The sequence below is a fragment of the Sapajus apella genome, unplaced genomic scaffold (genome assembly GCF_009761245.1).
Source record: "Sapajus apella isolate SASKATOON/1434 unplaced genomic scaffold, GSC_monkey_1.0 scaffold52, whole genome shotgun sequence".
NCBI classification, from domain to species: Eukaryota; Metazoa; Chordata; class Mammalia; order Primates; family Cebidae; genus Sapajus; species Sapajus apella.
Genome location: NW_022436992.1, coordinates 12,496,790 through 12,521,169, shown reverse-complemented (window position 1 = coordinate 12,521,169; position 24,380 = coordinate 12,496,790). Strand labels below are relative to the sequence as shown.

The window sequence follows — 24,380 nt, the reverse complement described above, 5'->3', positions numbered from 1 at the left end:
AGCTGTGGAGTGGAGGACTGGTGGGTGGGATGTGAAAGGGCAGATCTCAGAAGGAAAACTTTTGGGCAAAGGCAGCAAGCTCTGAACACTGAGATGACCCTGTCCTCTTTTCAGCAGGCTGATGGCCCTGCTCTCGCTATATTGCTCACCCCATGTTTCTCTCAGGACACAGCTGAGAAAACTCAGCAAAGGCTCCATCTCCCCCACTCTTCCTGCAGGGCCCACCCAGCTGGGCCTCCCTGCCAGCAGCTGGAAATTCCCAGAACCACTCTCACTTTCTTCCTACAATAACACCGTCCTCTGAGCAGACAACTGCTCCCAGCCATCCTCACAGTGAGGAGCCCAGCTCCACATGCAACCCTAAGTCAGAGGGAAGTCCTTCCCAAAGCTTCTGGCTCCATGCCCCCTCCGCAGAGCATCTGGCCCTTCTCCTAATGATGGGTCCTCTCCTCTACCCTCTACCTTCCCAACTAGCCTTCAGACCACCACACACTGATTTGACGGAAACTTGGAGGCAATAGACCCAAAGCACTCCTCATGGTATGGTAGTCTACCCGAGTGGTTAGGCTCACAGATCCTATAACCAGCCTACACATCCCTCCTCCACCACACACTGGCTGTGTGGCCTTGGACAAGTTACCTTACCTCTCTGAGCTGCATTCCCTCATCTCTACTTCTTCCTAGACTCCTCATAAGGATTAAGGGAATCAATGTCTGGAAAGTGTTTTATAAGGGTCTCAGCACATCATTGGTGCTCAAGAGAGGAATTGTGCTATCCTCATCATCACTGCAAATTAACATAGTTTGTTAACTGGCTAGCAGAGCCACTACTGACTAATCTGTGGCATATGGTCCCCAGTGACCCTAACAGATCCTGTTGTGGGGCACATTGGCTGGGCCAGGTCAGTCTCTAACCCTATACCCAAAGCTGCGTCAGCACTGTGGAGGTCGGGGGCGGGCACAGAAGAACATTATCCTTAAGGAAGAGGCAACATCACAGGCAAGATAAGACTAATTCACAAAGCAATTAGTAAAAAACACAAGATAGCTTAAAAGTACTAAATTGTTCAGTGCAAACTATAATTGTGTTAATAGTAAGAACCATTTGTATGGCATTTGAGAGTTTACCCAGCACTTGGAAATACATTATTTCATCTCATGTAATCCTCAAAGCAAACCAGCAAGGTAAGTACAGATGTTCCTCAACTTACATAGTTACATCCCAATAAACCCTTCATAAGTTGAAAATGCATTTAATACCCTCAACCTACAGAAACATCATCGTTTGGCCTCGCCTACCCTAAATGTGCTCAGAACACTTACATTAGCCTACTGTTGGGCAAAGTCATCTGTCAACACAGCACACTGTGGAATATGGGCTATTTATCCTCATGATCACAGGATTTTATCGCCATCCTAAAGTTGCAAAGTCCTAAGTCAGGGATCATCTGTTTCGTTAAATGCAGATGAGGAAACCACGGCTCCCAGAGATTAAATGGCTTAGTTGTGATCACTACCAGTAAGTGGGTGATGCAGAAAAGAAAGGCTCCACCCTGATTCTTACTTCATCTAGTACTAAGATCCTTGTTTTTTCCACTGTGTGTGTGTGTGTGTGTGTGTGTGTGTGTGTGTGTGTGTGTGTGTGTAGGAGAGAGATAGAGAGAGAGAGAGACAGACAGACAGACGGACAGAGAGAGAGTCTCCTTGGGACTGGGTGAGACTTAGACATCTGAAATTTATTTCCTCCCAGTTCTAGAGGATGGAAGTCTCAGATCAAGGCACCCTCAGGGTTGCTTTAGTTCTGGGGCCTCTCTCCTTGGCTTGCAGATGGCCACCTTCTTCCTCTGACTTCACACGGTTTTCCTTTTGTGCATGCATGTCTATGGTCTATGTCCTAATTTCCTCTTATAAAATAAGGGATGCCAGTCCCACTGGTTGAGGGCCCAGCATAAGGACTTCGTTTTAATTAACTACTTTTTTAAAGACCCTATCTCCAAATACAGTTACATTCAGAGATACTGTACGTTCAACATATAGTGGAAGTGACACAATTCATCTCATGTGTGTGTGTGCATGTGTGTGTATGTGTGTTACAGGGGTGGGCACTTCTCCAGACTTCATCTCACTCTCGTCCTTCTTCTCATTTCCCCAGGACTCCCTGTGACCAGTGTAGCCTCAATTCAGGTTTCCTGTCGATGTGCGCTGTGCCTGGTGTGACCTTCTTCTGGGCCTCCCTCACTGGCATGGTGGCCTCTCAGAGCTGGATAGGTCCCAGAACCATTCAGTGGATGGGGTTTCCTTGTGACCTTGGTCCTGGCCAGAGGTCCTCAGAATATAGGAGCAAAGAAAAAGGAGCCACCTGCATGGGCCTGCCCACAGCAGGCATCAGTGCCAGTTACAGAAACCAGGAAAGCAGGGCTGCAGCGGCCCCTGGAGGACTCCTGGAGAAGCACGGCCATCTCCCAGACCAATCCAAGAAAGGAAGATGGCAGGAGGACTCAGGAGTAGGGCCAGGGCCTGGGGAAGGATGGAGGGAAGCAGGCAGCAGAGCAAGCCCCATAAGATTGTGCCCGCTGACACAGGAGGCTGTGTATGAGGAGAAATAAACATCTAACTGGAGGCTCCGATGTGTGGGTTCAAGTCCTGGCCTCTCTGTTCCCAGTGTTGCCACACCGGTAAGTTACCTCATCTCTCAGAGCCTGTGTTCTTACCCACAACATGGGGGAAACAGTAGCACTTGCTTCACACGTTGCTGTCAGGATTAAATGAGCTAATTTTGGTAAAATGCCACCTGGCACACAGTAGGTATTAACAGGGCTGCACAGTAACTTTTGTGGGTACTGGGCACTTTTGCTTTCATGGGTATCTTCCTCTATAAAAAAATATATTTAAAATTCTATGGTAAAACTGTATTAGAAGAAAAATGAATAAAATCCCAGCTGGATTATACTCACTGTTTTATTTTGGTTTTAAAAGAACTACAGACATTTTCATGGGTCTTTAATGAATGGTGGCCCCTAGGCATTGGGCCTATCATATCTAATGGGTAAGTGGCCCCAGGGGCTGCATCAGTGTCTGCTGCTGTGGATGTTAAAATGTCTCAGAAACTGCCAAGTGTCCTGGCTGGTAAGGAGTCACTGTCACTCCTTTAAGAACACTCCTTCTGTCCTCCTGGGGTCCAGCATCCCTGTCCTCCCCTCTGGGTACTGATTGCAGTAACCCAAAGTCCAGTCTTCCAGCACAGGGTGCCACAGGCCTTCCCTTTAGTCCCATGGAGATGTGCGGCTGGGATGTTCTGATGGGGAATGCCCTGCAGGGGTTGCACCTGGGTGAGCAGTGCCTTTAGATCTTGAGGCAGGCAGGGGAAGAGGGCTCTGGAGGACAGATGTCCACTAGGTCATTTCACAGCAGCCCCCAGGGTGGTGGCAACAGCGTCCTCTAGTGGCAAAAAAAAATCCCTCCATCTAATGCCTGCCTCCCCTGCCCTTTTAGGGGCCTCCAGCATCCAAGATATGGGGCTTGTATTGCTGTTCATGTGTTTGTCTAAAACTCTCCTCAACCCACACATGACTGAAACCTGATGAATTGGATTGGAGCTTGAGTCAAATAGGCTCAATTCCAAGTGATGTATGAGCAACAGGGCACCTTGACATTGATGCCAATGCTTTCCCACAAAGCCTCCATTTTTGGAGGGTGAGCCCCACCTCAGCCTCTATGGATGCCACCACCACCAGGGCCACAGGCTCATGCCTTCTCTGCTGGCCCCTCAAGCCTGGGCCAATGCAGGGCAGCACAGTGATGCCACACACACCTCAGCCCACCACTCAGCAGCCCCCAGGGCTGCCCCGAGTCCTACAGCTCTTCTAGGAAGGGACCTCCCCACAGGACATGCCATCTCCATCACAATGAAAAAACATTTTATTCCAGGGATTCCCAACACGTGAACAGGGTGGAAGCCTCTGACAAGGCGGGCCAGAAGCTTTGGATTTGGTTTGGGGGCCAAATCAACTAAGGCTCAGAGACCATATAAGGCCTGCATGCAGGCGGTGAGCCACCCCCACCTTCACAGGTCTGGGGTCCTAAACCCCTGGAGCCATGGTCAATCCTGTGCCCAAGGCTCTTCTTTTGCAGGCCATGAAACTTTCACTACAGCTGTGACACTGCTGCTCGAGCCAGGGAGGGAGGGGGTACTTCTGGCAACTGTTCACACCCCCTCACTCAGCCTCCCTGATGACCGGGCACAGAGAAGCCAGGGAACAGAGCAAAGCCAGCTGGCTCCAGACCCAGCTAAGCAGCCTCCCAGGAACCTCCTAACCTATGCTTAATGGGGAGGGTGCACAAGGCAGCTTAGAGGGTGCACCTCCCTGGGATCTGAAGCCGAAAGGAAGCCACCTCCAGCCAGGCTACTGGGAGGCGTTCAGAACACGGCCCTTCCACCGCCGGCTAAGGTCCTCAATGGTGTCCCGAAGCATCAGCGTCCAGGAGTCACCTCTCCGCATCGGGGTGCAGTGTGTCTCCTTGTGCTCCAGGGCTACAATCTCCACAGGAGTCTCAGGAGTCAGGCCAGCAGCCAGGACAGCTTCCGGGAACTTGGCTGCAGAGGCAGGGGCCAGGCAGCACCGGGGAGTGCTGCTGGGGATGGGGGCAGGTGGCAGCAGGAGGACAGTGAGAGAATAGATAGACGGATGGGAAAGGAAAAGATGGAGGAAGAAGAAGGAACAGGGGAAGTTTAGGGATAGTGTGAGGTATGGAGGAGACAGACACAGACAGACGATTGGCACCTCAAACTTATTGCTACAATAATGCTACCTGGGCAAATTCCTCCTCCTGGTTGGAGGCCAGCTCAGCCACCAACTCTGCCCATGGCTGTCCTTGGGATACCTGTCATGCTCCCTCTTCTAGGCCCACAGTTTCCAGGGCCCAGTTCCACACAGCACCCATCACACTCCATTACAGCCATTTGTTCCCATTCCTGTCTCTCCCGCTGCTTGGAGAAGAAGAGGGCCCCTGAAATTCAAATGGTCCTCCAGTGACCCAGGCCCCCATAGCCTATACCTGGTCTGCTGCCTGTCCATCTGCTGGTAATGGTAGTTCACGGCCACCGCCGAGTGGGGGCACAACAAGTACTGGTTCTCGTCCCAGCAGCGGCCCATGGTCTGGGTGATGGCTTCATCCGACACTGACTCAGATGTCATTGCCTCTGAAAGCTGAAGGGTCCCAAGTCAGAAGGATGAGACTCAGTGTAGGGGGAAGCAGGGAAAGATGACAAAACCCCACTGTCCACCACAGACCCACACAAAACCCAAGGATCCAATGGAACATTCAGACAGAATGGCTCAGATGCAGCTCACAATAAAATACAGCCTCCCAGTTTTGAGCTGACTCACTCAATTTTAGGATCCATTTGCGTTTTATGTCAATCCGTTTAGTTGGGATTTGTCTCTTAGTCAACAAATAAAGATTTGTTCAACAACCTGCCATAGCCAGAAGGCTTCGGGCAGCCACATATCTGGTGCTTGGTTGTTGGCACACCTCCTTCTTGTCAGTTCCTATTCAGCTCACCAAGCACTTCCTCCAGGAAGCCCTCTCTGCTTCCTTCAGACAGAGGAGGACTCCCTTGTCAGTGTGTTTGGTTTATTTGATCATCTTCTGAAAATGTACTGCATGCTTACAATACATCAAGCACCCTGCATATACTTGACTGCAATAAAGATCACAGCTGTTTTTCTTTTCTTTTTCTGAGACAGTCTCTCTCTGTTGCCCAGGCTGGAGTACAGTGATGCAATCTTGGCTCACTGCAACCTCCACCTCCCAGGTTCAAGTGATTCTCCTGCCTCCGCCTCCCAAGTAGCTGGGATTTACAGCCACGCACCACCATGCCCAGTTAATTCTTTTTTTTTTTTGGTAGAGACAGGGTTTCACCATGTTGGCCAGACTGGTCTCAAACCCTCGACCTCAAATGATCTGCTTGCATCGGCCTCCCAAATTTCTGGGGTTACAGGCCGTGAGCCACCTTACCTAGCTGGTATCATAGATTTTCATATTAGCTACCTGCTGTGAATTAGGGTTCCCAGCAGGCAATGAATGTATTTTACTTGTGTTTCTCACACCTAGCACAGTTCCTGGCTCACAGTAGATATATAACATGAATGGATGAATGCCATTCCAGCAAGTAAAGTGTCTTCTATGTGTATAGCCAGAGAGAGAATGAAGGAGTGGGGGGGGGGTATGGTGTCTGTCTTCACGGAGAACCTCATTTATATGAGAAGGAATGTGAATGTCAAAACAAACCATTAACCAAACAAATTGATCTTTGGGTGCATCAAAAGAGGCACAGATTCCAGAAGGCCAAAATTCTGCTCCAGTCTGCACTGGTATGGCTCAGCCTGGAGAACTGTATCCAACTTTGAAAACAACACTTTAAGATGGATAATGACCACGCAAAATTACATCATGCAAGGGACCACTAAAGGAAGTGAGAAGACTAACTTGGTAAATGAGGATTCTCTTTAAATACAGGAAATACTAGGATATAGAATCAGGCTGTGTAAGCTAGGAGCAGATTCCAGCTCAACATAAAGACTTTTGTAATGGTGAGAGCTGGTGTGAGGCAGTGAGGGCCAGGTCACTGGAGGTATGCACAGTCTGGATGGCCACTCAGAGGACACCTGTTTCTTGAGCTCTGAGCCAGTCACTTGTACTGCCACTTTACATGCAATAATTGATTGAATGAGGAGAGGTAACAGAGAACATGGTTTAGAGTCAAATGGCCTGAATCCCAAGTGAGCTCTGAGACACTGGGCCAGTTTCCTAAACTCTGTGCCTCAGTTCCTTCATCTATAACATGTGGATAGTAAACCTCATAGAGTTGTTATGAGATTTAAGTCAAATAATATACATGATGCACTTTGCATACTTCCTGATAATATATGGCTTGATATATTAGCTTAGTTTTACTTATTATGGGTGTTAATTTCTAATAATTTTGGCAACTGGGAACCATTTTGCCCATCCAGTATGAACAGAGACCATTGTTCCTGTTGAGTTCGCCCCTCCCTCTTTCCCTCCCTCCCTTCCTCAAGAAACAGGTGTCCTCTTCCCCTGACCAGACTTCCAAACCCCAGGTCTGCAATGTGGCTATACTCTTTCCTTTCTCTGTGGTGTGTGGGTAGTGACTGACCTTGCTGTGCAGTTCCTTGGGCAGATTCAGACTTTGAGTCCTTTCAAACTGCTCCATGAGCGCTCTTGTCACCTGGCTGTCAGAGCCAGAGAGCAGCCAGAATACCCTCTCCATGTTATAGGGTACCTAGGCAGAAAGTCAGTTTCAGGCCCACACTGATCTCAGCCCCATCCAGCCCCACCCAGCCCCACCCAGCCTCAACTAATACCTGGGCCAGATCTGCACACCTCCCCCAGGCCTACCTGAATGTCCATAGCTGATGCCAAGGTTGATTTAACAGCCTCAGACAGAGAGAAGTCTCCCTGCTGGACAGTCCTGTGGACAATGTCATTGCGGTTCACTGCCACAACCAGGCGGATGGGCAGGCCTATCTTCTGAGCAATGTACCCAGCTTAAGACAAGACAGGAGAACAACAGCTTTTTAGAAAGAAAATAAAAAAGTAAATTGGGCTTCATCAAAATTAAGAAACTTTTGCGTTTTGAAGCTTTTGTGCTTTAAAAACGATACGATCAAGAAAATAAAAAGGCAACTCACAGAATGGGAAAAAATGCAATTCATATATCTGATAATGTACTTGTATCTAGAATATATAAAGAACTGTTGCAGCTCAACAATAAAAATACAAATAACCCAATTTAAAAATGGACAAGCTGGGCGTGGTGGCTCAAGCCTGTGTAATCCCAGCACTTTGGGAGGCCGAGGCGGGTGGATCACGAGGTCAAGAGATCGAGACCATCCTGGTCAACATGGTGAAACCCCATCTCTACTAAAAATACAAAAAATCAGCTGGGCATCGTGGCGCATGCCTGTAATCCAGCTACTCAGGAGGCTGAGGCAGGAGAATTGCCTGAACCCGGGAGGCGGAGGTTGCGGTGAGCCAAGATCGTGCCATTGCACTCCAGCCTGGGTAACAAGAGTAAAACTCCGTCTCAAAAAAAAAAAAAAAAAAAAAAAAAATGGACAAAAGAACAGGTATTCCTTCAAAGAAGACATACAAATGGCCAATGAGCACATGAAAAGATGTTCAACATCATTAGTCATGAGAGAAATATAAACAAAAATCACTAGACATCACTTCACACCCTCTAGGAGGGTTAGAATCAAGATGACAGATAATAAGTGTTGGTGAGGATGTGGAGAAACTGGAAAATTCCTACACTGCTGGTGGTGACATAAAATGGTGCAGCCACTTCGGAAAACTGAAGTCTGTCAGTTCCTTAACATATTAAACAGAGAATTATCATATAACCCAGAAATTACACTCCTAGTTACATACCAAAAAGAAATAAAAACATATGTTCACATGAAAACTTATACACAAATGTTCACTATGGTATTATTCATAACCGCCGAGCTGTTAAAACAATCCAAATGTCTATCAGCTGATAAACTGATAAATAAAATATACCACTGTATGGTATATCCACATAATAGCGACAGTACTGATATATGATACAACATGGATGAACCTTGAAAACATCATACTAGGTGAAAGAAGCCAGGCACAAAAGACCACATACTCTGATTCCACTTATAGAAAATGTCTAGAATAGGAAAATCTATAGAAACAAAGTAGACTCATGGTTGCTGAGGGCTGGCGAAGGAGGTGGTCTAAGGAAAAGTCAGGAGTGACTACTAATGGGTATAGCGTTCCTTTTCAGCATGATGTAAACATTCCAAAATTGATTATGGTGATAGTCGCACAACTCTGTGAATATATTATACTAAAAACCACTGAATCATATATTTAAAATGTGTGAATGGTATGTGAATCATTTAGCAATAAACCTGTTACACACACATACACACAGAGAGAGAGAGAGAAGAGAGAGAGCAAGCGAGCGAGAGAGCAGAGAATGACTAGGAGCACATCACCACACCATGAGGCAGTTCTATGAGTCAGCCCCCTGCCAGGTGCCAAAGTATTTAATAGATGGCTGACTACTGTAAAACACCAATTTTTGGAAGAGGAAATGAAAGTTCCAAGAGGTCAAAATGAGCTGTCCGAAGGCTGTGAAGTGTCAGAGTCAGGATTCAAAATACACCCACGTCCAGAGCACATACCCTCCCTTGACTCAGCTTCCTAGAGTCAGTAGCTTCAGACTACATTCCCTGCACAGGCACCAGGGGAGACCAGAGCTGCACCCTCAGTCCATCCCAACAGCAGGTCTTGTTTTCACGGGACAAGCAAGGAATTCCTCCCCCTGAGAGGTGTAGAGCCCAAACACGTCACATCATTTAGTAAGGTTTTACACATGGTGCTTTCATGAGCAGTTTACCTCTGGTGAGTAGCTAAGAGGAGTTAGGGACAACCACACCATCTAATATCACTCTTAACTTGGAAAAACACTTTCTCATTCTTTTTTTTTTTTTTTTTTTTTTTAAATGAGACTGAGTCTCTGTTGCCCAGGCTAAAATGCAATGGTGCAATTTCAGCTCACTGCAACCTCCACCTCCTGGTTAAGCAATTCTCCTGCCTCCACCTCCTGAGTAGCTGAGATTACATGCATGCACCACCATGCCTGGCTAATTTTTGTATTTTTAGTAGAGATGGGGTTTCACCATGTTGGCCAGGCTGGTCTTGAACTACTGACCTTAATTTTCTCATTCTTACTTCACCTGATCCTCATGAGAACATCATGATATCCTTGCCTGACAGAGGAGAAATGGAGGCTCAGGAATGTCCAGGGCCTTAAAGCCAAAGAGTTGGTTCATGACAGAGGAAAGATGGATAGAAACACCCTCAGCAAATGCTGGCCACGTGTTTATTTTGTATCAAGCACTGTGGTAGGCTCTGGGCCGCAGAGGGCCACTGGCTGCACAACTTGGTGCATCACTAATTGGAGGGTGATAGGAATGGGGAGCATGGTGGGCTTTACCCCACAGTGGCAAAGAAGCCCATCCCTCCTTGCCTGCCAGCCCACTGTTCTCTCCATCCCCGTTAGTGGTAGAGGTCAGGAAGCTTCCTAACCACTAAGATGCTTCTGTGCTCTCAGCTAGACCATCCTTGGTGCCCATCAGAACCAATGCCATTGCTGGAACTATCAGGAACAGTAATTCCCCTATCCTTGTCAGCGCTGCAGCCAGACTGCCTGGGTCACGCTCCTTGCTCCACTGCTGCCCAACTCTGTAATCAGGGCATGACTGCTTTCTTTGTGTCTTTGTTTCCTCATTACAAAACGGAAAACATCCTCTCCACAGGAGGATAAATGAGTTAATACATGAAAAGCACTTAGAACAGTGCCAGTTGCACAGTAAGTCCTTGATAAATATTAGTGATTATTAGAGAAATGATTTTAATGCTACATAGGTGTACAGCACTTTGCCCTTACAAAGTCTGCATGCACACAGGAATCTTATTTGCTCATCGAGGCAGTCCTGGGAGATATGATGATACAATCTCATTTTATAGCTCAGAGGTTGGGTCTAAAGGACTGCTCCACAGCCTCTCAGCTAGTAAAGAACAGAACTTGGGCCAGAACCCCAAGTCCAGAACTTTTTCCACTTTACATGGGGTCAGGGTAGTGTGTCCAGGAGTGAGAACATATGTGCCAGTCAAGCCACTTGTCCTCACAGTGGGTAGCTGACCAGGGTTGGGAGCAAAGTCCACATTTCTGATTGAGGGCACTTCCAGCCAGACCAACAGCCGATCCTTGATCTTACCTCTCCACACTCTGCTGAGCCAGCAAGCACATTGGATCAGACTGCAGGAGCACTCGGGGTTAACCCATCACCCTCTGATGGTAGCAGGAGCCCAGGATGCTGCCCCAGGCAATGAGGTGGGACATCTTCTGGGAGCTTCTTCTGTGGGCTTTCCCATCACCTTCAGAACTGGGACTCCACCTTCTTTCTCCTCACAGTTGCAGCCAAAGGGCAGCTACAAGGACTGGGGCCACAGGCATTTTTCTGGAAAGCCCATTTGTGCCCCGGGAGCTCCTTACCTGCAAGGTTACCAGCAGCCCCTGTTGGCACAACCACCTCCACCAGGGGTAGGGGATGCGTGTCCAAGGACGGTGCACACTGGAAGTATGCAAAGAAGTGGTGGGCCATCTGCACCAGTATCCGGGACCAGTTGATCGAATTCAGGCTCATCAGATTGTGCTTCTTGGCAAAAACCGTATCAGCAAACACGGCCTTGATCGGCTCATCAAGCTCATCGCTGTTTCCCTCCACTGCCAGGGAGAGAAGAGAGGGCAGCTGTCAGGAGCATGTAGAATCCCCAGGAGGTCAGCACTCACCTGTGACAAGGCCCTCCCAGGCTAAGCCCAACCTCCTGGGACCTTCGCACAGCATTGGTTTCTTTACTTTCACATAGCTTGGCCTCACTTTCTAGACTCAATGTTAAGGTCCTCAAGGACAGAAACCATGCCCCAGATTCCTGTGTTCCTAAAGATCTGCCCTAGCTCAGAACAAAAAGGGCAGCCAGAACCAGTTCCAATGTTTCTACCATTATCTAAAATAAGATAACAAATGTCAAACTTCTGTGATACTGGGAGAATTTCTCTTCGTATTCCATGCCCACTTCCCCCACTCTTCCACAGAGGAGGAACTGTGTGCCTGATTGTGAGATGGTAAGAGAACTAGCCTTTCCTCCACAGTCCTCTATCAGGGGCCAAGGTGGAAACTGTCACCATTCCCCTGTGCCCTCTGCCCTCATTTAGATCACATGGTAGGGGTTCTGCTCTCTGCTCCTGCAAGGCAGGTAAGCTTACATGGACAGAACTTCCCATCCCTGAAGCTGGGTGTGTGCATCAGTGTAATTTATGAGTGAATTACCGGATAAATTTATGGGTGAATTGCCTTCTAATAAAAGTTATATCCCCCAATCTAGCTCAATAAGCAATCAAGCCAATACTGATTTCTTATCTGATGCCTGAGTATTTCTCCATTGGATCTACATTTGGGAGGGGAGAGGGGTGAAATTTACCGGCCCATCTCCCAACGCAGACCCAATTAAGGTAAGGCTGCACTGTCCCCAGAGACTCTGCCTCAGCACACACCTCCAAACACATGGACGTTCTCCTTCAGCACTGTTGTCATCTGAAGCTCCTGAATCTTTGTGCAGTGACCTTTGGGCAGCAGAACGATAATGTCCACGTTCTTTGCCCCTTGAACACTCTCAATGGCAGCACTTCCTGTGTCCCCAGACGTTCCTGGATGGGAAGAAAGAAGAACTTGCCCCCTTTAGAACAAAGGGAATGAATGAGGAAACAAATGGTCCCCAAAGCACTGTTGTCAAATAAAGCAACATCTACTTCAAATACTTGGAGGATATGAACCTAGCACTCTACCTAGGGTCCATGGATCCACAGATAAAATTCAGGGTATCAGTGAACTTGTGAACGACATCATCTTAAGCATTTTGGGCATTTCAAACATTACTCTGAGAAAGATCCACAGCCTCCATCAGTCTGGCAAAGGGGTCCATGGCACCAGAAAAGGTTAGGAACCCTGCTCTGGAAGAACTGGTAACATAGTCCCTAAGTGGCTCAATGAATGACATCCTATAGGTGGACGCCCCACACTCAGGTATTCCGCATTCATGCCCCGAAACATACCTACGACCACAGTGACATGCTTCTCCTTCTTCTCCAGGAAGTACTGTAGGAACTGTGCTGTGCAGGACAGGGACAGGTCCTTAAATGCATATGTGACGCCATGCCACAGCTCCAACACGTTCAGCCCATTCCTCAACCTGGACAGATGGACCACCTCTCTGTGACGAAATCTGCTGAAGGCTCGGTCAATCAGATCTGTGAGGATGGGGGGTTGGAGAGCCACTGAGGGGCCTGGTCTCTTTCTCAAGTCCCCTCTCAGTCTCTGAATATAAAGTTTCCAACTCCTGCTACTAAGTTAAAAGGCCAGAAATTTTCATCTTAAATGATACCATTTTTGAATACAATTGTATAAACCTAGAAAAAAGTCTGGGAAAACATACACCAAACTGTTCATAGATTCCTTATAGTGATTTCTCCAGAGACCAGAACTGGTACTAGAAGACTTTATTTTTCACTTTTTATACTTCATTGCTTAACTGTCTTGTGAGCAAGTACTCCAATCAGGGATCAATTAAATAGCTACATAACACAATAATGTCACATCCCATCTAATGTTCCTTCCTAAAAAGAGGAAGCTTTTTCTTTGCTGCATTACTAGCTCTCACACCTGTGACACCAGAACCTTTGGATGGTTGATATACAATCGTCCCTAAAGCAAACTGTAGAAGTCCTGGAGCAGAGCTTCTCAAACTGTCACGGGCAAACCAAGCCCCTGGGATCTTGTTAAAATGCAGGCTGGTTCAGTCAGCAGGAGGGAGTCTAGGATTTCCAACAAATGCCCAAGCAATGCCATCACTGCTGGTCACTGGACTGCATTTTAAGTGGTCGTTTCTCTTGCCAACCCCAAACCACCACCACTATGTTATGGATTTTGTACTTGCTACTTAAAGTGTGGTTCATGGACCAGTAGTCTAGTATTATCTGGACATTTGACAGAAATGCAGAATTCTCACACCTACCCCAGACCTACTAAATCAGAATTTGCTTTTTAAGAAGATCCCCAGGGGAATCCATAGGCACATTACAGCTTAAGACAAGCTGATCCCAGACAGTCTTGAAGTCCCCTCTGGAATTACCATTCAAAAAACAAAATAGCAATTTGGGGGTCTGGGTGCTTTATGTGCAGGAAAGAAACACCGCAACATTCAAGTCACTAAAGATAATTCTAAAATCCCTAGTCTTGAAGAGGTTTTTGAAGAAAGAAAGAAAGAAAAAGGGAGAGAGAGAAAGAAAAAGAGAAGGAAAAGAGAGGAAAGAAAGAAAAAAAGAGAGAGAGAGAGAGAAAGAAAGAAAGAGAAAGAAAAGAAAAGAAAAGAAAGAAGGAAGGAAGGAAGAAAGGAGGGAAGGAGGGAAGGAAGGAAGGAAGGAAGGAAGGAAGGAAGGAAGGAAGGAAGGAAGGGGGAAGGGGAGGGGGGAAGGAAGGAAGGAAGGAGAAAAGAGAGGAAGAAAGAAAGGGAGAGGCAGAGAAAGAAAGAAAAGGAAAGAAAGAATTCCCTGTAAGTAATTTCAACATTCATCTTGCTGGAGAAAGGATGAAATCTTTCAGAATATTTTCAGGTCTGGGATTCTAGAGTCAGGAAAAAAATCCCAAAGTTTGAGAAACGTGATTATAGACTTCTTAGTGGTTTGGTGATGGATTTGCAACTCTGTAGACTGAGCTGGCAGGGGCTGGGGAACTGGAAGTAGAGGTGGGAGTGCTCACCATTTAAGTCATCTTTTGGAATGAGCTCAGAGCCAATGAAGAGGGCGCACAGCTCCTTCACGAGGCCAGGATAGGAGAGTGTGCTCCACTGACACAGGGTCTCTCTGTCCAACTGTGGGAGCTCCTCAGGCATAAAGAGGCCTCCGTCGGACGCATAGCCAGAGAAGAGGGCCCCCTCAAAGTCGACCCGTGGGGCCATGCCCCTGGTGCTAACGTACCACATGATCCTGGAAGCCTGCAGAGGGGACAGTCCCAGAGGCACCTGGTCTCAAAGCTCCCACATCCCACGAGGCAAAGCCAAAGCACACACAGCTCCACAAGACCCACATACCAGGAAACCCCTCAATCCCAGGCAAAGATGGTTGGTCATCCTAGTGGATAACCAGGGTTCTACCTCTTAGCCTAATGCTAGGACAGTTAGAAGTGCTGACATGCAGTCTCTTTAAAACTAACTGGCCCTGCATGGACTGAGTTCTCTGGTTCCTAGGGAAGCCCAGAACACCTCAGGCCTAACTTCGGTCACACTTCCACGTCAGTCACTTTTCCAGGAGGCAGGTGCCATGTCAAGGAGCTGGGCTTGAACACCACCTTCCTCTGGAGCATGACAGTGAATTTAGGAGGACTGGCTTCAAAGCCCCATAGTAACTGGGGATGAATTTGATTAGACATACTTCTCAGTATTAGCTTGGACTTTCTGTGCCAGGATGGGAGGGAAACCCCTACACTCTGGGGGCAAAGCCACCCAAAGCCCTCTACCTACATGAAGGGTATGAACACTGACTTGGAGGAATTCTGGTTTCTTAGTCTGTGGCTCTAAAATCTGTGGGCCAGTGCAAGACTCACATGGGCTGCCACGTGCCACTCTCTTAATCACAAATTTAAGTGCATCTAACTTAGAGACAAAGACAAGCTGGATCATACAAACCATGAATCTTTTGAATGTGATTATGCTGGGACAACGGTATAAGCCAGAACTATCTCCGGCAACCCAGGACACAAGGTCACCGTGTATGTGAGTCCATGTCAAAGAGATGAAATCTGGGTTACTCCAAAAGTTAACTGCAGTGGACAAGCAAAGCAGGCACAGTGTTACAGAAAACAGAACGGGGCGGGGGGCGGGGGGCAGGGGCTAGCAGTGTCTTCCACAAAGAGAGGAATTTCTGCAATTCTGTAGTAAGAGTTAAAGCCATTGCAAACTGCCCAAGACCCTGGAGTAACAGAAAGAAAGCCTTCATAGGACCAGACTTAAATGCTACGCCTGAGCTGCCAAAGAAACCATGGCAGGAGTGAGGGCAGGAGCAGGCAGGGCCATAAGGTACAGCAGAAGAAAATATTTTTGAAATGTCCTTCCCTGGGTGGAAGGAACACCTCGGGCACTGGGAAGGAGGATGTAGAACAACTGTCCTGGAACAGTGGGCAGAGGGGCTGGCGCAGGGCTCTGCACAGGTCATGGAGGGAGCGGGCCTGATTAGCACAGACCCATGCCCTTCATACAACAGGACTGTCCCTGTTCTGTCCAATGGCCTCCAGGAGCAGCATTCCCAGGCCAAGAGAGCAGAGCTACAGAGACATACACATGATTGGGTTCCACGTAAGCCAGAGGCGGAATCAGCAACCGCAGGTGGTGGTGAAGTTGAGGAAAAAAACCAAGCGCTGTTGTGAGGCTGCTCTATGAGTGCTCCAAGCATGGGATGGGGACCTGGACTACGTGACCTCTGGGATTTTATATTCTAATAATTTTCCCGTGTAAGTGACTCCTCTGGAACCTATTCCAGAGTGGAAAAGGTCAGAGAAACTGTGACCAATAACCAGGGTAAATAAATAATACGGAAAACAGTAGTCCGAAGGCTGGGGACAGGAAGGTGGATGGAAGGGAGCTCCTCAGGGAGGTGGAGGGGCTTTGTGAGAATGGATGGAGCAAGGCAGAGACTCGGACGCCAGCAGCTCACGGCACTCCCGGCGGTGGAGGCCGGCCCCCGGCTCTCTGAGGCTGCCTGCACCAGTCATCCCTCCAAGGAGGGCAGCCCAAGCCCTCAGGGGCCTCGCAGGCGCCTGAGGTTCCACTCCCAGCCCCTGAATACACCGCGGACTTCGGTTTCGGGGTTCCCCAAGGACTGCCCAAACCCAGCAGAAAACGTAAAGCATCGGAAACCCCACCACCATCCTCCCACGTTCTCCTAAGTCCGAGGGCCGGAACTAAAGGTTCCAGAAACGGGGTGGGGGGGGCGGCGGACGCGGGCCTTCGGAAGTCAGGGCTGAGCGGAGCCGCGAGAGCGTCGGGAGCTCGGAAATCTCGCCCGCGACGACCCCGGGGCGGGCGCTGCGAAGCTGGCAGGCGTTACCCGTGCAGCGTGCGGGACGCGACTCGGCTACCCGGGAGGCTGACGTGCGCGCACCGGAGTCCGCGTCTTCGGCGGCGGCGTGGGGCTTCCGGTCGGGGCCGGGGCTGCGATTCTCAGTTCCGCAGCTGGAAGAACCTGGGGTTGAGGCGGGGGCGGAGTTCGGCGGAGAGGGCGTGGGCAGCGCTGCGGCAGGAGGGAAGCATCACGAGAGAGAAGCCTTGTGCGCCTCCCGCGGCCTATTTTTTAAGGCTCTTTACTAAACGCTTTATTCACCTTCAGCCTCTGAATCTTCACTGCAGGGCTGTGAGTCGCACAAAACCTCAGGTTTCAGCTTAGAAAATGGACAGAAAGATGCGAGGAAGAAAAACCCTGCGTTCCTTTAGGATTCTAGTTTCTCATCTGCAGCATCACAGGGCTGGACCAACGCCTTGGTCCTCAAACTGTGGTTAGTATGTTAAGACTTCAAGACCCACCAGGTAGGTGACATCCACTCAACTCCAAAATATGTTTTTTAAAATATATTTTTAAAATATATTCCATGCGACGGAACCAGAGCCCTTGCTAAGAATTAGGTTAGGGCCTAGACTTCTGGAGAAGAAAGCAACCTGCTAAAAGTCCTCCAGCTTTTGTGCAGGGCACAGGCCAGAATGCAGGCTGCTTCTAGTATCCAAGCTGGGCAAGGACAGCAGGGCAGAAGAGAGAGATGACATTCCAAGTCAGAACATACTGTTCTCTCTGAACATTTTTGAACTCCTAAATTGATAATCCATCATTTTACCAAATATGTGTAGTGGTTATTGGAGGAAATGGGGTAATATTTAAATTTAAGTACTCTGAATCACCCTCACTTCTTGAGTTTCTGACCCAGTAGCAAGAGTGCCAAATAAATAGGTAAAACATGACTTCCATAATTCCAGCTGCCTGTTTTGCAGAAATGATCCTAAAATTCATTTGGAGGTGCAAGGAACCCAGAGTAGCCAATATAATCTTGAAAAAGAAAAACAAAGTTGGAGGACTTATACTTCCTAATTTTAAATCCTGAATCAAGGCTATGTTAATCAAGATGGCCTGGTACTAGCATAAGGATAGACAAACAGATCAATGGGATAGAATTGAGAATCTAGAAATAAATCCATACCCATACAATCAATTGACTTTTGGCAAGGATGTCAAGACTATTCAATGGGGAATAAATAATCTTAAATAAATTATAATTGGACAACCGGACATCCATACACAAATGAGTGAGTTTGGATCCCTGCCTTACACCATATGTAGAAATTAGCTCCAAATGGATCAAAGACCTAAATATAGGAACTAAAACTATAACCTCTTAGAATTAAACATAGATTTAAATCATCATGACCTTGGATTAGGCAACAGTTTCCTAGATATGACACCTAAAGCAACAAAAGAGAAACAAAAGAGAAAACAGATAAATTGAACTTCATCAAAATTAAAACTTTTGTGCATTGAAGGACTATATTAAGAAAGTGAAAAGGCAAGGGGATTGGGGGAAGATGGCCGACTAGGAACAGCTCAGGATTACGGCTCCCAGTGAAAGTGCAGAGGGTAAGTGGACGCTGCATTAGAAGGATTTTTATTGCCCACAGACCAGGAGATTTCCAGGCGGAGGAGCCCCACAGGTCACCAGCGCGGCTCTTTTGGCCAGCGCGGCTGTTTTGGCCCATGCGACTGCTTTGCCCGCGCCCTGGCACGGTGGTTCTCCGTACGAAAGATGTTGGTCCAGGTGCCCTCTTAGCTGGCAATAGGAGCCCTGAGACGGCAGAGTCAGCCATTCATCTGAAATAGTGAGCCAGGTCAGGAGACTCCTAGGCAAAAAAAACTGCCAGGAATCTCAGTGCCGCTGTTTCAGCTGGCTCAGTGAGTCGCGGCATGGGAGATCCGGCGCCTTTTCAACAGCAAAAGAGTCTGCCATTCAACAACAACAACAAAAAAGACTCTGAGTCAGGGAGCCAGGTGATCAGGCTCAGCTGGTCCCACCCGCCCCCTCCACAAAAAGAAAAAAAACAGTAATTGAAAATGCTTTGGGTTGAGAGTTTCACAGCAAGCACAGCTGAACCCGGGAAGGTCTGGCTCGGTGGGGGAGGGGCGTCCGCCATTACAGAGACACTCCACCACTACGGAGGCAGTCTGACCATCACTGAGGCAACCCGCCATTGCTGGGGCAACCAGCCACTACTGAGAGAGTCTGCCATAACAGAGGCAGGCCACCATTGCCAAGGCAGTTCTAACTACACCCATATAAACAGGACTGCAGGGAAGATCACACGGCAGCTGGGCGGAGCCCACAGCAGCTCAGCAAAGCCTCTGCAGGCAGACAGTGACTAGTCTGCCTCCTCGCTGGGCAGGGCAGCACTGAAAGAAAGAAGAAAAAAAGAAGGCAGCAGCACAACGGAAACTCATAAATAAAGCCCTAACTCCCTAGGAGAGAGCACCTGGGGTAAAAAAAAAAAGGGGGAGTTTATGAGTTCTGCTGCAGCAGACCTAAACGTACCTGCCCAGCAACTCTGAATGAACAATGGAGCTCACAGCTCAGTACTTGAGCTCCAATAAAGGACAGACTATCTCCTCAAGCAGCTCCCTGACCCCCATATATCCAAAGAGTCACCTCATAAAGGAGAGAACAGACTGACATTTGGCAGGAATCCTTATGGGACAAAGATAGCAGAAGAGGAAACTGGTAGCAACCTGTACTGTTCTGCAGACGCTGCAGGTGATCCTCCAGCAAGCAGGGCCTGGAGTGGACCTCAGCAGTCCTACAGCAGAGGGCCAGACTGTTAGAAGGAAAGCTAAGAAAAAGAAGTAACTTCGGCATCCACAAACTGGAAGTCCACTCAGAGACCCAATCTGAAAGTCAGTAACTACAAAGACAAGAGGTGGATAAACCCACAAAGATGGGAAGAAACCAGTGCAGAAAGGATGAAAACACCTGAAACCAGAACACTTCTCCTCCTACAAGGGATCACAACTCCTCACCAGCAAGGGAACAAGGCTGGATGGAGAAGGAGTGTGATGAAATGACAGAATCAGACTTCAGAATGTGGGTAATAAGAAACTACAGTGAGCTAAAAGAACGTGTTCTAACCCAATGCAAAGAAACTATGAACCTTGAAAAAAGATTTGACGAAATGTTAATGAGAATGGACAACATAGAAATATAAGTGAATTGATGGAGCTAAAAAACACAACAGGAGAATGTCGCGAAGCATGCACAAGTTTCAACAGCCGAATTGACCAAGCAGAAGAAAGGATGTCAGAGGTCGAAGATCAACTCAATGAAATGAAACGAGAAGGCAAGAATAGAGAAAAAAGGGTAAAAAGGAATGAACAAAGTCTCCAAGAAATGTGGGACTATGTGAAAAGACCTAATCTACATCTGATAGGTGTACCTGAATGTGATGAAGAGAATGAATCCAAGCTGGAAAATACTCTTCAGGATATTATCCAGGAAAACTTCCCCAACCTAGCAAGGCAGGCTAATATTCAAGTCCAGGAAATACAGAGAACCCCACAAAGATATTCCTCAAGAAGAGCAACCCCAAGGCACATAATCGTCAGATTCACCAGGGTTGAAATGAAGGAGAAAATGCTAAGGGCAGCCAGAGAGAAAGGTCGGGTTAACCACAAAGGGAAGCCCATCAGACTCACAGCAGATCTCTCAGCAGAAACCCTACAGGCCAGAAGAGAGTGGGGGCCAATATTCAACATCCTTAAAGAAAAGAAATTTCAACCCAGAATCTCCTATCCAGCCAAACTAAGCTTCATAAGTGAAGGAAAAATAAAATCCTTTGCGAACAAGCAAGCACTCAGAGATTTCATCACCACCAGACCTGCTTTACAAGAGCTCCTGAAAGAGGCTCTACACATATAAAGGAATAACCAGTACCAGCCACTCCAAAAACATACCAAATGGTAAAGAACATCAACATAATCAAGAATCTGTATCAACTAATGAACAAAACAGCCAGCTAGCCTCAAAATGGCAGTATCAAATTCACACATAACAATATTATCCCTAAATGTAAATGGACTAAATGCCCCAATCAAAAGACACAGACTGGCAAATTGGATAAAAAGCCAAAACCCATCAGTGTGCTGTAACTAGGAAACCCATCTCACATGCAAGGATACACAAAGGCTCAAAATAAAGGGATGGAGGAAGATTTACCAAGCAAATGGAGAGCAAAAAAAAAGCAGGAGTTTCAATTCTCGTCTCTGATAAAATAGACTTTAAAGCAACAAAGATCAAAAGAGACAAAGAAAGACATTACATAATGGTAAAAGGATCAATGCAACAAGAAGAGCTAACGATCCTAAATATATACGCACCCAATACAGGAGCACCAAGATACATAAGGCAAGTTCTTAATGACTTACAAAGAGACTTAGACTCCCACACAATAATAGTGGGAGACTTTAACACCCCATTGTCAATATTAGACAGATCAACCAGACAGAAAATTAACAAGGATATCCAGGACCTGAACTCAGACCTGGACCAAGCAAACCTAACAGACATTTACAGAACTCTCCACCCCAAATCCACAGAATATACATTCTTCTCAGCACCACATCACACCTACTCTAAAATTGACCACATAATTGGAAATAAATCACTCCTCAGCAAATGCAAAAGAATGGAAATCATAACACACAGTCTCTCAGACCACAGTGTAATCGAGTTAGAACTCAGAATGCAGAAACTAACTCAGAACCGCACAGCTTCATGGAAACTGAACAACTGGCTCTTGAATGTTGACTGGATAAACAATGAAATGAAGGGAGAAATAAAGATGTTCTTCAAAACCAACGAGAATGAAGACACAACATACCAGAATCTCTGGGACACATTTAAAGCAGTCTCTAGAGGAAAATATATAGCAATAAGTGCCCACATGAGAAGCAAGGAGAGATCTAAAATTCAAATCCTAGCATCAAAATTGAAAGAGCTAGAGGAGCAAGATCAAAAAAACTCAAAACCTAGCAGAAGACAAGAAATAACTAAGATCAGAGCAGAAGTGAAGGAGATAGAGACACAAAAAACCCTTCAAAAAATCAATAAATCCAGGAGCTGGTTTTTCGAAAAGGTCAACAAAATAGACAGACCACTAGCCAGATTAATAAAAAAGAAAAGAGAGAATAACCAAATTGATGCAATAAAAAAAATGATAAAGGGGATATCACCAGAGATTCCACAGTAATTCAAACCATCATCAGAGATTATTACAAACAACTCTCTGCACATAAACTAGTAAACCTGGAAGAAATGGATAAATTCCTGGACACTTGCCTCCTCCCAAGCCTAAACCAGGAAGTTGAAACCCTGAATAGACCAATAACAAGGTCTGAAGTTGAGGCAGCTATTAAGAGCCTACCACCAAAAAAAATCCCAGGTCCAGATAGGTTCACAGCCGAATTCTACCAGACATACAAAGGGGAGCTGGTACCATTCCTTCTGAAACTATTCCAAATAATCCAAAAAGAGGGAATCCTTCCCAAATCATTTTATGAGACAAACATCATCCTGATACCAAAACCTGGCAGAGACTCAACAAGAAAAGAAAACTTCAGGCCAATATCCATGATGAACATAGATGCAAAAATCTTCAATAAAATACTGGCAAGCCGATTGCAACAGCACATCAAAAAGCTTATCCACCATGATCAAGTAGGCTTCATCCCAGGTATGCAAAGCTGGTTCAACATACGCAAGTCTATAAATGTAATTCACCACATAAACAGAACCAAAGACAAAAACCACGATTATCTCAATTGATGCAGAGAAGGCCTTTGACAAAATTCAACAGCGCTTTATGCTAAAAACTTGTGATAAACTAGGTACTGACGGAACGTATCTCAAAATAATAAAAGCTGTTTACGACAAACCAACAGCCAATATCATACTGAATAGGCAAAAACTGGAAGCATTCCCTTTGAAATCTGGCACTAGACAAGGATGCCCGCTCTCACCACTCCTATTCAATATAGTACTGGAAGTTCTAGCCAGAGCAATCAGGCAAGACAAAGAAATAAAGGGTATTCAATTAGGAAAGGAGGAAGTTAAATGGTCTCTATTTGCAGATGACATGATTGTATATCTAGAAGACCCCATCGTCTCAGCCCAAAATCTCCTGAAACTGATAAGCAACTTCAGCAAAGTCTCAGGATACAAAATCAATGTGCAAAAATCACAAGCATTCCTATACACCAATAACAGACTTAAAGACAGCCACATCAAGAACGAACTGCCATTCACAATTGCTACAAAGAGAATAAAATACCTAGGAATACAACTAACAAGGAACGTAAAGGACCTCTTCAAGGAGAACTACAAGCCATTGCTCAACAAAATAAGAGAGGACACAAACAGATGGAGAAACATTCCATGTTCATGGTTAGGAAGAATCAATATCGTGAAAATGGCCATACTGCCCAAAGTAATTTACAGATTCAATGCTATTCCCATCAAGCTACCAACGACCTTCTTCACAGAACTGGAAAAAAACACCTTAAACTTCATATGGAATCAAAAGAGAGTCCTCATAGCCAAGTAAATTCTAAACAAAAAGAACAAAGCAGGAGGCATCAAACCACCAGACTTCAAACTATACTACAAGGCTACGGTAATCAAAACAGCATGGTACTGGTACCAAAACAGAGATATAGACCAATGGAACAGAACAGAGGCCTTGGAGGCAACACAACATATCTACAACCATCTGATCTTTGACAAACCTGAAAAAAACAGGCAATGGCGAAAGGATTCCCTGTTTAATAAATGGTGTTGGAAAAACTGGCTAGCCATGTGCAGAAAGCAGAAACTGGACCCCTTCCTGACACCTTACAGCAACATTAACTCCAGATGGATTAAAGACTTAAACATAAGACCTAATACCATAAAAACCCTAGAAGAAAATCTAGGCAAAACCATTCAGGACACAGGCGTAGGCAAGGACTTCATGACCAAAACACCAAAAGCATTGGCAACAAAAGCCAAAATAGACAAATGGGACCTAATCAAACTCCACAGCTTCTGCACGGCAAAAGAGACAGTCATTAGAGTGAATCAGCAACCAACAGAATGGGAAAAAATTTTTGCAGTCTACCCATCTGACAAAGGGCTGATATCCAGAATTTACAAAGAAGTAAAACAGATCTACAAGAAAAAAACAAACAAGCCCATTCAAAAGTGGGCGAAGGATATGAACAGACACTTTACAAAAGACATACATGAGGCCAGCAAACATATGAAAAAATGCTCATCATCACTGGTCATTAGAGAAATGCAAATCAAAACTGCATTGAGATACCATCTCCTGCCAGTTATAATGGCAATCATTAAAAAATCTGGAGACAACAGATGCTGGAGAGGATGTGGAGAAATAGGAACACTTTTACACTGTTGGTGGGAGTGTAAATTAGTTCAACCATTGTGGAAGACAGTGTGGCGATTCCTTAAGGACCTAGAAATAGAAATTCCATTTGACCCAGTAATCCCATTACTGGGTATATATCCAAAGGATTATAAATCATTCTACTATAAGGACACATGCACATGAATGTTCATTGCAGC

At 46.4% G+C, this 24,380-nt stretch overlaps 1 protein-coding gene across 5 annotated transcripts; it reads right to left on the bottom strand.

Annotated features, from left to right (window-relative positions):
- Positions 1-3,894: 3,894 nt before the first annotated feature.
- Positions 3,895-16,933, bottom strand: THNSL2 (threonine synthase like 2). 5 transcript variants are annotated; one of them, XM_032243632.1, is made up of 9 exons: positions 16,784-16,933; positions 14,442-14,676; positions 12,740-12,934; positions 12,182-12,334; positions 11,123-11,353; positions 7,423-7,571; positions 7,181-7,306; positions 5,056-5,207; positions 3,895-4,632 (listed from the first exon to the last, which is right to left on the bottom strand). In XM_032243632.1, exons 2-9 carry the CDS (start codon positions 14,662-14,664, stop codon positions 4,404-4,406), a joined length of 1,458 nt encoding a protein of 485 aa, XP_032099523.1. In that variant the 5' UTR covers positions 14,665-14,676; positions 16,784-16,933; the 3' UTR covers positions 3,895-4,403. The 5 variants fall into 5 exon arrangements, with proteins under 5 accessions (XP_032099523.1, XP_032099521.1, XP_032099524.1 ...); XM_032243630.1 differs by lacking the exon at positions 16,784-16,933 and adding an exon at positions 16,599-16,755; XM_032243633.1 differs by lacking the exon at positions 16,784-16,933 and adding an exon at positions 15,810-16,541.
- Positions 16,934-24,380: the final 7,447 nt, after the last annotated feature.